The 13,818-nt window shown below is 34.2% G+C and overlaps 1 protein-coding gene across 1 annotated transcript in view; it reads left to right on the top strand.

The window, feature by feature from the left end:
- The window catches only part of vipr1b (vasoactive intestinal peptide receptor 1b), an 83,734-nt gene that overhangs the window by 20,847 nt on the left and 49,069 nt on the right, over positions 1-13,818 (top strand). Inside the window, exons 2-3 of the mRNA XM_056450344.1 lie at positions 1,052-1,142; positions 7,107-7,217. Coding sequence (XP_056306319.1) covers positions 1,052-1,142; positions 7,107-7,217 — 202 coding nt within the window. The remainder of the gene's footprint in view (positions 1-1,051; positions 1,143-7,106; positions 7,218-13,818) is intronic.

Consider the following 13,818-nt stretch of genomic DNA (forward strand, 5'->3'; position numbering starts at 1 on the left):
TACATTTTGCTGCACTTTTCTTATGAAGTGTCTACAACAAGGTTTTTTGTTTCACCTACACTGAATCATAGCTACTTCAAACAAAGTATTAAAGGTCTTCTATGTACATTTTTGACTCTTCTTAAGCATAAAGATATCATAATATGTTTGCAGATATTTAAAGGGCACATAGGTTACCCCTTTTTTCATAATTAATATAAGTATTTTGTGTCCCCAGAATGTGTCTGTAAAGTTTCAGCTCAAAACACCCATCAGATTATTTATTATAGCTGTTGGAAGTGTCTATATTATAAACATACGTACTGCACCTTTACCAAAAGCAAACCTCACACTAAACCACACTTGCTGAAGCTTCCACATTGTTTTCAAATAAAACAGTTTAAAAACATTGACAGAGACATTTATTAGCATTTCTAAAGTACTGTAAAATACTTGCTTACACAAAAAACATAGAAACTGTTTCAGTATTTTGGTGAAAACTTCACGGCAAGGTTGACATTTGAATGGAATTGCTCTTTTTAAGTAATACATATTTCAACTTAATGTTTTAAGTGAGTTTAATTGATACACAGATACAAGTAATTAGGGAGAAAATGTAAGCAAATACAGATAAAATTTAGCTTTGTAGCTAATTCTGGGGGAGTTATTTGTCTGCTCTCCCTGTTAAATAATAAATAAAAATTTTAAAAAATTATCAAAATTATGGGAAAATGTATGTAAACCTCTGTAAAAGACCTCCAAAACAAATTTAGGCAGCTTTAAAATAGCATAATATGGACAATTTAAGTTTGTGGCTAATTTGAGCAGTGGATGAGCTAATGCTGTAAATGTTTATCCAAAATAAGCCCCCGTGAGGCTTTGCTGCAATCCATAAATATGCATATGAAATGAAAGCCTTACAAGATGAAAGCTGACACCTTAAAGTAATAGACTACCCTGAGAGTATTATTGTAGTGAATCACTGAGATGAACAAGATTGAAGCTTTGAAGGCCGTGCTGTTTCAACAACTCAAATGTTTTTTTTTCTCTCTTCTCTCTGTGTCTTTTACAGGTTGCTGCTGTTCAGATGTGTGACGTGGTAAATGAGATTGAGCTGGCAAGAGCGAGGTGTGAGAATAAAACAGCAGGAAACATCACATCAGGTGATTTTCAAGAAACAATGTTGCTTTGTGCTATTTTTCACAGTCATTAAACAATTTTGCATTGATGAGGAAAAATGGATGTAACTGTAGATCACATAGATATGAGATTTGGTGCTGAAACAGGATATTTTGTGGTAGTTCTAAATATAAATAAATAACAGAAAGTAAAAAAATAGCTAAAGTGTGCTGTAGATACTGTAAATATGTTCCGTTTTAAATTGTCTAAATCTTTAGCAAAGTCTTTTGTATGATTCTATTGTCCCCATTTATTTTTAGTAATTAATATTTACATAATAAATTACACTATTTTACCTTTTACGTAATAGCATCGCACAACATGTGAAAAGTTTATTTGTAGAGGATGACTACAAAAAATGCATTGTAAAAACCATTAAAAGAAATATGAAATGCATGCAGTATTTAAGTATCATTGTTGTTAGTTTTAATATGCTCATGTAGTTTTAATCATATATATATATACACACACAACAATTCTGTCTGGTTCTTGAATCTGATTGGCTGATAGCCGTGCAATATTCTGCAAATAACAGCACTGGTACAGCCTCTTTATCCTTCACCCTTTTGTATTACTCCACCCACATACAGCTAAAAGCAAAGGACACTCTACAATTTGACTAATATTGCAGCTGTTGGAAAACATAATGTACTTTTGATGATTTTTAGGCAAGAATGTAGTTGTTTACATTGCAACTATGCAGTTTATTTATAAGGATAGTGCCTATTTTAAATATTTATAATTTCTGAGAGACAGCGTGTCGGCGGCCATTAGCCTGTCTTCGAGCAGAGCAAAGACAGTTGACGTTGTTCATCCACAAGATGGCGAAAAAGACCACATAATGAGTCCTTAGAGGATAAAAACATCTTAATTTCTAACTACAGCTGATCAAATCAATATTAAACTGGTTAGTTCTAAATTGATCTCTGTCTTTTGTATGTGGTAGTGCTATATTTATACCATATAATTGTAATGTATTGAGTTTCATATGGGACTCACATCAGGAATGTATGTGTTTAGTGTTCGCCACTTTTGTATAGCATTTGTTTGTTTCTAATGCGTCTCCTGTTTTTGTTACTGCAGACTAGTTCAGTAAAAAGAAAGAAGAAATGTGCATGTGTTTAGCTTTTTTCCTTATCACAAACACAACAGTAATCTGGTTGTGTTTGCATTGATTTGGCTTTTTCAAGGATAATTATTGTGATTTATATAAATATATAAATATATGATGTAATAAGTAATTAATTAATAAATGATTTAATAATTTGTATTTATATTCATTTGGTTTAGCCACTGTAATATATCAAGTTTAACTAAATGAAAGAAATGTATTTTAGCAACTAGCTCAAAAAATGTAATAATGAAAAATATTATTAATAGTTAAAAGTTAGTTATCAGTATTATTATATAATTAAACATTCATTTCAAGTAACAAAAACTAACAAATGATTTTAACTTTAATAACTCTAGTCCTTTGCAAATGAACCGCTAATAAATTTTATTATTTTATTATTGAAACATTTGTTATATATCAATATAATTATGCATACATTTCATATTAATTTATATCATATAACAATTAAATATTCAGAAAAAATATATAAATGAGCAAAACCAACAAAGTGTTTCTTCTAATAGGGGTACATTTGAATAATAACAGTAATAAATTAAAAAATAATTGTAGTCTGAGGCTGATTACCTTCATTCTCATCAATGAGATGCATCATGCAGAGTTTGGTTTTCAGCAAAGGACCGATGGACCACTATAAAGATCTCCACAATTATCCAGATGTTCCTTTGAGGAATGAAGCAGGCTCTCCTCCACTGACTCATTCTTCAGGTTGACGAGGTGAACTGGCAATCAGGCATGAAAGATGATTTTTTTTTTTAAGTGGAAGGCAGCTGTAAAAGTCAGACCCCCATCCTGGATAGAGAGTGGATGAATGAAAGGATCTGCAGTGCCCACAAGCAATTCATGTAACTGTTTGAAGTGAAAGCCCCGTTGTGTCCATATGTATTGGTCGAAGTTAGACATGAGAGTTAAAAAAAAAGCTCAGACTTTGGGTCTTTTGAAGTTATATGGGCAGGCTTTTTGTATCTTAGATATCTGTTGGGCTGGATGGACCATTGAGGCCACAGAAACCACTTCTTTATCAACTAAATAAATAAAGTTATAAACCTTGCATTACTGGAGGAAACAAATACCACAGCCACACAACACAACCTTGAAGCACCCCAAAAACTCTAAATAAAAGGCATATTGTACTAATATGAATTTTTGTATTCATTAGATTTTCATTTATGTTCATTTGAACGTTGTGTGTTTTATGGTTAACGGACATGCATGTAAAATTAATCAGTAATATTCCAGCTGAAAAATCCCAGTATATTTTTTTACTTGCCCATTCTGTTAGACCTGTTAGCTGATGATTTCTGTTTTTATCTAGTTGCTTTAGATAAAAGAATCTGCTGAATAAATAAATGTAAGTGTAAAAGTAAAAAAGGCAGTTTATGACATGCACTAGATGTAGTGTGATAGCTGTAATGTAATGGTAGACATCTTTTATAATCTATTCATGCCATGTTCAGGATACACAGTAATTAAGTTTGTTTTGTTAGTCAGATTATGTAATTTGGACTCCTATATACTGCTTTGCTTTTTGACCAGTCATCTGTTGCTGTTTTTAATGTCATGCCTGATGTCATTGAGAAAGCAGAAATAGCTACTGACGTCCACATACAAGATCATAAATAAAACATGATCAAACATGATAAAGACATGTGTATAGCCCTGGAGACCCTTCAATCAAGGTATACAGTGCATCTGGAAAGTATTCATAGCGCTTCACTTTTTCCACTTTTTTATGTTAAGCCTTATTCCAAAATGGATTAAATTCATTTATTTCCTCAACATTCTACACACAATACCCCATAATGACAATGTTAAAAAAGATTTTTTTTTTTTAATTGTTGCAAATTTATTAAAAATAAAAAACCTAAAAAACATATGGACATAAGTATTCACAGCCTTTGCTCAATACTTTATTGATGTACCATTTGCAGGAATTACAGCCTTAAGTCTTTTTAAATATGATGCCAAAAGCTTGGCACACCTGTTTTTGGGAATTTTTGCCCATTCCTCTTTGCAGTACCTCTCAAGCTCTATCAGCTTGGATGGGAAGCGACGGTGTTCAGCCATTTTCAGATCTGTCCAGAGATGTTCAATAGGATTTAGGTCTGGGCTCTGGCGGGGCCACTCAAGGACATTCATCGAGTTGTTGTGAAGCCACTCCATTGATATTTTGGCGGTGTGCTTTGGGTCATTGTCCTGCTGGAAGATGAACTGTTGCCCCAGTCTGAGGTCAAGAGTACTCTGAAGCAGGTTTTCATTCAGAATGTCTCTGTACACTGCTGCATTCATGTTTTCCTCTATCCTGGCTAGTCTTCCAGTTCCTGCTGCTGAAAAACATCCCCACAGCATGATGCTGCCACCACCATGCTTCACTGTAGGGATGGTTTAGCCTGGTGATGAGTGGTGCCTGGTTTTTTCCAAACATAGCGCCTGGCATTCACTCTAAGGAGGTGAATTTTAGTGTCATCAGACCAGAGAGTTTTGTTTCTTATGGTCTGAGAGTCTTTCAGATGCCTTTTGGCAAATTCCAGGCGGGGAATGGCTTTTGTCTGGCCACTCTACCATACAGGCCTGATTGGTGGATTGCTGCACAGATGGTTGTCCTTCTGTAAGGTTCTCCTCTCTCCACAGAAGAACGCTGCGGAGCTCAGACAGAGTGACCATCGGGTTATTGATCACCTCCCTGAATAAGGCCCTTCTCCCCTGATCACTCAGCTTAGATAGCCGGCCAGCTATAGAAAGAGTCCTGGTGGTTCCAAACATCTTCCCCTTATGGATGATGGAGGCCACTGTGCTCATTGGAACTTTCAAAGCAGCAGAAATGTTTCTGTAACCTTTCCCAGCCTTGTGCCAGAAGACAATCCTGTCTTGGAGGTCTACAGACAATTCCTTTGTCTTCATACTTGGTTTGTATGCCTTTTCAAATCATGTCCAATCAACTGAATTTACCACAGGGGAACTCCAATTAAGCTGCTGAAACATCTCAAGAATGATCAGTGGAAACAGAATGTACCTGAGCTCAATTTTTTTACATGTGATTTTTCAGCTTTTTTTTTTAAAATAAATTTGCAACAATTTCTAAAAATATTTTTTCACGTTGTCATTATGGGGTATTCTGTGTAGAATTTTGAGGAAATAAATGAATTTAATCCATTTTGGAATAAGGCTGTAACATAAAAAAATTTGAAAAAACTGAAGCGCTATGAATACTTTCCAGATGCACTGTAAATCCATATAGCAGCAACTAAAGCATTTTCACTGACCATATTTGAAGCTGTGCAAAAATGGTACAAATGCTGTCTGTACAAAATATTGTATTAAACATGCTAGCTTGTGAAATATCACTAAAGCACTGTTAGTTGTCGTTCACTGTTCCACACGATTTGAGATAGAGCAATCAATTCTTGCTTCCTGACTCCCATTGATGTTTACGATTCACCACAACACCATACGTCAGATTCTGTTGAATTTAGTATGAACATTAGTATAATGATCACAGAGGACAGTTTACAAAACCACATCCGTCTTATGGTGCAAACAACTGATGCTTTATGTGAAAATGCCTCCGTACGCACAGCTGAACACATCCTGATTAGTTTTAGAACATCAGGATGCAATCACAAGAGTTTCCTCAATCACCTGATCTAAACATCGAGATTATGAGACACAGATCACCATTTTTTCAATCTCTTAGAATGAGCTTTTCTGTATAGAAAATACATTTAACAAGTCATTTGAAGTAGAACTAAACCTGTATTTTTGTCAGTGGATTTAGTAGTCAAGGCTTCTACTCTTTCCCCAGTCAGTGTGTTCAACTATAAAATGTTTTCAGTAGATGGACTCACATTTTATTTATCAGATTTCAATTTTAACTGCAGTCCTCTGATGGCTGAATTTACATGTCTACTGTCTGACCCAGCTTCACATATATTATATAGCAAGTGTCTGAAAGAGGTGGATTTTTAAACAGTCCACTTGCCTCTGGAACATTCCTCTGTAGCTTGAAGAGGACGAGTAAGATAAACTGGCTGTCAGTTTTCCACATTCACAGTCAACAGGCAGCTCATCTCGCCTCATGAACCTGACGGATGCATTCTGGGGCATGAGGAGCCTCGTAAATATTCCGAATATTACGGCTAAAGCAATAAGCTGATAGCGTATCTCAGTTTATTGTGCTCACAGGTGTCCAACTGAAGGATGAGGGAAGCGAGAGTTTTAGAGTCCTTGAGTTAGTTTTAAACAACCCCATGGGATAAAGTTTGAGTAATTTACTGCTGGAAATTTACAGTGGGAAAATTAATATTTTGCTAGACCACTGGACATGCAAATCTACTTAATGATAAATGGATGTTTTCATGTGTTTAGCACAGCAATTACTGTAAATAAGTGACATGCACTTTAAAAAATCCGTAATTTAGCAGCTTTTTCTGTGATTTTACAGACACATTTTTCTATTTATTATTTCTTAAATTATTTCAATCTGCTAAAGTGTCAATAAAAGTCAATTTGTTCAACTGTAGAGTTAAATTTTTAACATCAAAATGAACAGAGCTGAGATCAACATCAACAATATATATATATATATATATATATATATATATATATATATATATATATATATATATATATATATATATATATATATATATATATTCAGAAAAATTTAAAAAGGAACAAAAATTGGGTAATAATGGAATGACACAAGGTGAAAGTACTGAACTACTGAAATGTATTCAATACTTTGTAATGCTTTATATTTGTGTCTCGTTACAGGCCTATATTGAGTTAATGCTGTTATTCTCTATTCTTTTGTCAGGCTGCAAAGGGATGTGGGATATTATTGCTTGCTGGCCATCAGCCAAAATTGGGGAACACGTGGTTATTCCCTGTCCAAATTACTTCAGACACTTCTCTGATCAACATGAGGGTAAGTTGAAATCACCATCACAAACCTTTGATGAACTTCAAGGCATTAAACAACACATGCAACACTTCAAAAAAGTGCAAAGTGTCTTCTGTCATCTTGTCAGCCGCTGTCAAGTTGCTGTAAAGCTAAAAGTTTAGAGGCACTTCAGTGTCTGAAGTTCAGGAGCAAATCTGAAACTCCTACATACTCGCTGGTGTAGATTCTTTGATATCAGACTTCTCAAGGCAAAGTGGTGTGCTTGGGGAAATGATAATTACAAAATCAACCCAAGCCAAGACACTGCAGGTGAATAGGGTATTGTAATTAACTAATAATTATCACCATACTTTCCTATAGTTGATTGATTAAATTAAAAATCACAGTGTTTTCATACTACAAGTTTTCTATTTGTTATGATTGAATATGCAAATAAAGCATTGTGCATTAATTATGCAGTAATTTGCATACATTACTAGCACAAAACAACTGAACATTCGGTGAAGCCAGGTTCATGATTATTATTATTTTTATGACAAATAAAGTCAAAGATTTTTACAGAGGAGGTTTTAGAAATGTTTTTATTACCTCACACTTCAAAGAATACTGCAAACAGATAAACTGTATAAAAGCAAGAATATTATCATGCATGGAGATACTGTATCCATTAGTAAAAACTTTCATAATACAAATCTATCTATGAAAATAAAATAACCCAAAATTCTAAATCGAAAAGTGCATGAAAAAATGTTTTCTCAATTTAATTGTCAGAACATAAAAATCAAATCAGTTTTCCCCCTCAAACATAATTTTAGTGGTATGTTGTCATAAATGCATGGTCCAAAGTTGAACAAAATGAATAGAATTTGTATAATGTTATTTCAGCCATTATTTTTATGGATATTTTAATGCAGTTAAGCCAGTGACTGGGGTTATACTTTACATGCAGAAGTGCTGCTTTGAGTGAACTGAACTGGTAATCCATCAGGAGGCAATCAAACTCATTGATCGAGTGTGTGCTGCTGTTGCTCAGACTTGTTTATCTGACAATCCTGTCTCAGCCACATCCCAACACAAACTATTAATTAAACTCATTAAAAGTCTGGCAACATACCAAGTTCAACCAATAGCCTTTTTGCAGTACATTGGGGTGTAATTTGAATTTTAGTCTTACTTTGACATTAGTATCACAGTTGATGAATATTACTTCATTTAACACAAATATCCAAAACTTAAGTTTAAATGATACATTACATGTTACGGTTATCTTAATTCTTTTACAATTAACATACTTTTAACAGAAATGGTCCATTTGTTAATATTAGCAGATGAATAAATAAACATGATCTATCGGCTATATATCGGCTACTGTATATATTTCAAGTTAATACATATATACAGTTGAAGTCAGAATTATTAGCCTCCCTTTGAATTTTTTTCTTTTTTAAATATTTCCCAAATGATGTTTATCACAGCAAGGAATTTTTCACAGTATGTCTGATAATATTTTTTCCTCTGCAGAAAGTCTTGTTTGTTTTATTAAGGCCAGAATAAAAGTGTAACGAGGGGTCTGAGGCTGTGTTAGAATCCATATGCAGAAGTTTAATAATGGGTTTAGACAGAGACATCAACGGGTAAACAAACGGAGAGTCGGCAACATGTAAGCAGTCCAAACCAAACAACAAACACAGAGGCAATTCCAGGAGACGTAGTAGTAATTCACGCAGAGGATCAGTGCAACAATAATCAGTCCAAAAACAGATCAAAATACACAGGGGCAAATCCAGAAGACATGTTGAGAAGGCAGACAAAAGTTCAAGGCAACAATAAGCAGTCCAGAACAGAGCAAGAGGGCAAAGACAGATAACGTACTTGATCAAGGCAGGCAGGGTCATACACAGAAAAGCAGTCATGAAAGTCACTTGGAACAACGCTTGGTAAGGCAGGTAAACTTCGCAAGGAAGCATGGCCTGAGCTCTTGTTGAAATACAGCACAAACAGGAAGTGACTGCAGAGGGAGCGGAGCTGAGTCAGTAGTCGTGCGAGGGCTCCTTCTACTGCCGTGGCGTTACAAAAAGCAACTTTTTTATCTGAACCATTTAAGGTCAAAATTATTAGCCCCGTTAAGCAAATTTTTTGGACTGTCTACAGAACAAACCATCATTATACAATGACTTGCCTAATTACCCTAACCTGCATAGTTAATCTTATTAACCTACTTAAGCCTTTAAATGTCACCTCAAGCTGTATAGAAGTGTCTTGAAAAATATCTAGTCAAATTTTATGTATCGTCATCATGGCAAATATAAAATAAGTCAGTTATTAGAAATGAGTTATGAGTTATTAGAAATGAGCTATGAGTTATATATAATATAATATATATATATATATATATATATATATATATATATATATATATATATATATATATATATATATATATATATATATATATATATATATATATATAAATATATATATATATATATATATATATATATATATATATATATATATATATATATATATATATATATATTTGTTATATATGATTATGTAATTATTTTTAAATTATATATTTTTTCTTTCACAAGTTACCCCTTTCATTAAAATGTTTCTTTTTTGCAAATATATAATAATCACTTCTTTAAGGTTCAAGACACCCTGGAGTACTAAACAGATTTGTGTGTGTTGAGCATCAGTTAAAACAACTTTAGCACCTGTCAGCTTTAAATGTGGGGACAACTGGATAAATTTCATCTTCCAGGTTTAAAATATTTTTTGAGGTGGGATCAAAATCGGTGGTGTATCGCGAATCTGTTTGTAGAGGGATGACACAACGGTTTCTCATTATTCTTCATTGCGGAGTTTTCTTATCCTATGAGAAGACCATGCTTTTTAATTATTCATGAGAGCACGTGCATTCCGAAGTCAAGGCAGACCTGCCAAGCTGTGAGACCCAATGACTGGGTGAGACTGAGGATCATTCACGGCATGGGTCGTATGTGTTTGTTTCCATGATCCACGGGGTTTGTTGCATGTTTTTCCTTACAATTCTGTCAGGGCCGATACAGCAAAGCTGAGAGAGCTGTATGAGAATTGGAGAATTCATCAGTTCAGTTCTTTATCAGTTCAGTTCGTTACCATTTTATCAGTTCAGTTCGTTACCATTCAGACACATTGCCTATATCCGTGCTGCACTGTTCGCCAATATTTAAAATCCTCCAAATTACCAGTAGGGTTAATGGTTGGAACAGACAGGGCAAGAGACCTGCTGCACTGATATCCACTGTGTCTGCATTCAGATCCGGGGATTGAGAAGGAGAGAAGTCCTCCTCATTTGTAGTGTTTTTATAAACATGATAATCTTTATAATGATTGAACAAATAACATATATAGCAAGGCATTAAATTATTTACTGTTTATTTTTTTGCATTTTACTTTGTAAACTACAAATTCATGGGTCTCCTCACTGTTTGTGTCTCATTGTGTTAGCCAACTGACAACAGTTGTTCGCTCCCCTCTTTTCCCCCTGCTCTGCTGGCCACGCCCCCTATTGCACTCTTTCATGGCTTTTTAATGGACATTGATCACAAATCATACCTAGCAACCCAAAAAATGCAGCAAGTGGAAAAAGTAAAACTGCCTGACACCACGTCACATATTAAACGAGCTGATTGTCAGTTGCACATCTGAAAAGTGTTCTTAGAAGCTTTGTTTGGTTTGTAGAAAGTCAATTATGTACTGTATAGTACCGTACAAGTATTATAATATCAGACAGTGAATATATGGTAAACCTTTCCTTTGTGTGCATTTAGCAATTGACTCTGGAGGGAGTAAACTAAAGTGGACTACTTTTAATTCCATTTGTGCAGGCTTTGAGTTGTCATTGGGCTAGTTAATTTTTGTGAAACTGGCAACCCTGCCTGAGACTGAATGAATTTATGTCACAGTTTCCTTTTTGAGTGAATTATCCCTTTTATTATTTTTGTTAATGCTAGAATAATTGTACTATTTAATGTTATGATCTAATGTTAAGTGATATTGTCTATAATGTCTTTATGTCATGTGATCTATATAACTTTGTTTAAACTGTCTTCTATGCTGATTTAAAAACAATGATTGCACTGCGCTTTAAGCAGTTTATTACAAACTATAGTTAAGGTTTAAAGTTAAGTTCCCGTTAGGTGTCTGTTAAGTGCCCTCAGACTTTTGAATCACACTGTAATGTAAATATTTCTCAACTTTAGATTAACTTTTGAATACCCTACTGTACTGTAGGTAGTAATAATCAGAGACTGCAATGCTGTAGAAGCATTAAGTTTGCAAAAATGTGCATCACATAGAGTTTACAAGAAAACCAAAATCAGTTCCATTAACAGTATTGAAATGACATCCTCTGTCTTGTAGGATGTAAAGTATTTCTGCATTAATGAAAAAGAGCACATCTTGTTTGAGGTGTTCTGGATTTCAATTATTTTCAACAGGCAATCATTTTCAACGCTTGAAGAATGATGGGCTGCGAGAATGTAGGTAGAATTCAGCAGCTTTTCTTTGAAATGTCCTTTTCCATTTCTCTTTCAACAGCTCATTCACGCAGCATGTACAGCGGTAATGAAATGTGATGATTCTGGTCATAGTCGACTCAAGCTTGCAGTCTGAAAAGAACTTGTTTTTTTGCACAGAGGTTTAAAATCGCTGCTGTCTGAGAGTTTTCACAGCAGTGACATTTCTACGCTAAAGGGACATTGAGAGATAGGTGAATGAGAGTGCTGAGAAGATGAAGACTAAGTGCTGATGACTCAAACATCAATCTGACTTGTTAATGGGTGAGAAAACTGTAGTTTTTTTGGGGAAGTTTAGATGTTTATGTTTCAGGGTTGAGGTTAGTTATAGTGCACTTTTTTTGTTGGATGAATGTCATGTTTGTTTGTTTGTTTTTAGTTTTTGATAATGCTCCAACTGTTTTTTATTACTATGTTTGTTTATATATACAGTTGAAGGCAAAATTATTAGCACTCCTGTTAAATTTTAATTTATTTTTCAAATATTTTTTATAATAAGTGATGATTGAAAAAAATTCCCAGCATTATCTATTATATTCCTGGAGAGAATAATAAATATTTATACAACTTTTTAAATTGATTAATATCCTGACATTGTTTGAGAATCTCCCTGCGTTCGCGTAGGTTTCCTTCGGGTGCTCCGGTTTCCCCCACAAGTCAAAAAACATGCACTGTAGGTGAATTGGGTAAGCTAATTTGTCCATAGTGTATGTATATGTGTGAATGAGAGTGTGTGGATGTTTCCCAGTGATGGGTTGCAGCTGGAAGGGCATCCGTAAAACATATGCTGGATAAGTTGGTGGTTCATTCTGCTGTGGTGACCCTAGATTAATAAAGGGACTAAGCCGAAAAGAAAATGAATGAATGAATGAATGTTTGAGAATTTAGACTGTTCCATAATTTCACACCACTTCCTTGTCAGTTAAATTTAATTTTGTTATTTAACCTATTATTTTTAGTCAATTTGCATGATAATTTTCTATGCAAAGAAAAGTAAATAATTTATTTTTGGCTTGCTGATTTATGTAAAGTCATGAATATAGGTCTATATAATCACCTTGCAATTTTGAAATTATTACTTTGAGTAGGCTATTCCATACATAAGCTCAGTTCAAACATTTATGAAGTTTTAAAAATAAAATCAGTTGTTTACTGTATAAAAAATTTTAACATTTTGAAATATTTGTCGACTATAGTATATTGTTTATCGGCCTCCAAATCTTAAGAGTTATTGGTTATCGATATCAGCCAAAAAATCCATTTTGGTGCATCCCTACTTTTTTTTAACTCACTTTTTTGGTCACATTCATAACGCATGTTTATTTTCCTCATTTAAAATATAAAATATGTTTACAGATTGATATTTTTCTGATCCCATAACTCTGTGGCTAGTTGTTTTGGAATATATAAACAGATGTTTCAATATAATGTTAACATTTACTCTCTCTGTGAATTTATGTTTTAAGGCTTTACTGCAAATGTCACATCCATAACTCATAACTCATCCGTGCTCAAATGTACCTGGATAAAATCCCAAAACGGCTTTGTTTAACAGACATCTGATCATCTGTTGTCTCACTCAGCAATCAGCAAGTACAATCATGCTCTGTTTCTGTACAGAGATGTATTGTTAAGATATTCATGGAGTTGCTTCTAATTAAAATGTAGAATGTTATTCATTCCTCTCAGGAGTGCTTCATTACTGAATGCTTGATTAATGACACACAATCTGCCACTGGGTTTTTTGTGCCTGTGGATTGTATGGATCACAAAGCATTGGTTCATTCACTCATCTTGATTCATAAGCAGCAAAGTATGAAGATGCTCATGTTTGAGTGCAGAATATAATAATATTCAATGATCTCTCATCCCAAATCAGCCATGCGCTCTGTACTGTTGCTCTCTATATACACTAGAATGCCTACAGCAGATCCCAAATCTTTCTGGTGCTTCTGACGAACAAGTGTTTTTTTTTAGTAACAGAGTTCAATAGACTCACCATCTGAGCCCCAGTTTGTAGACACACAGCTGTGATGTTCACCTGGATGTTTTAGCTGCTG

The sequence above is a fragment of the Danio aesculapii genome, chromosome 24 (assembly GCF_903798145.1).
Source record: "Danio aesculapii chromosome 24, fDanAes4.1, whole genome shotgun sequence".
NCBI classification, from domain to species: Eukaryota; Metazoa; Chordata; class Actinopteri; order Cypriniformes; family Danionidae; genus Danio; species Danio aesculapii.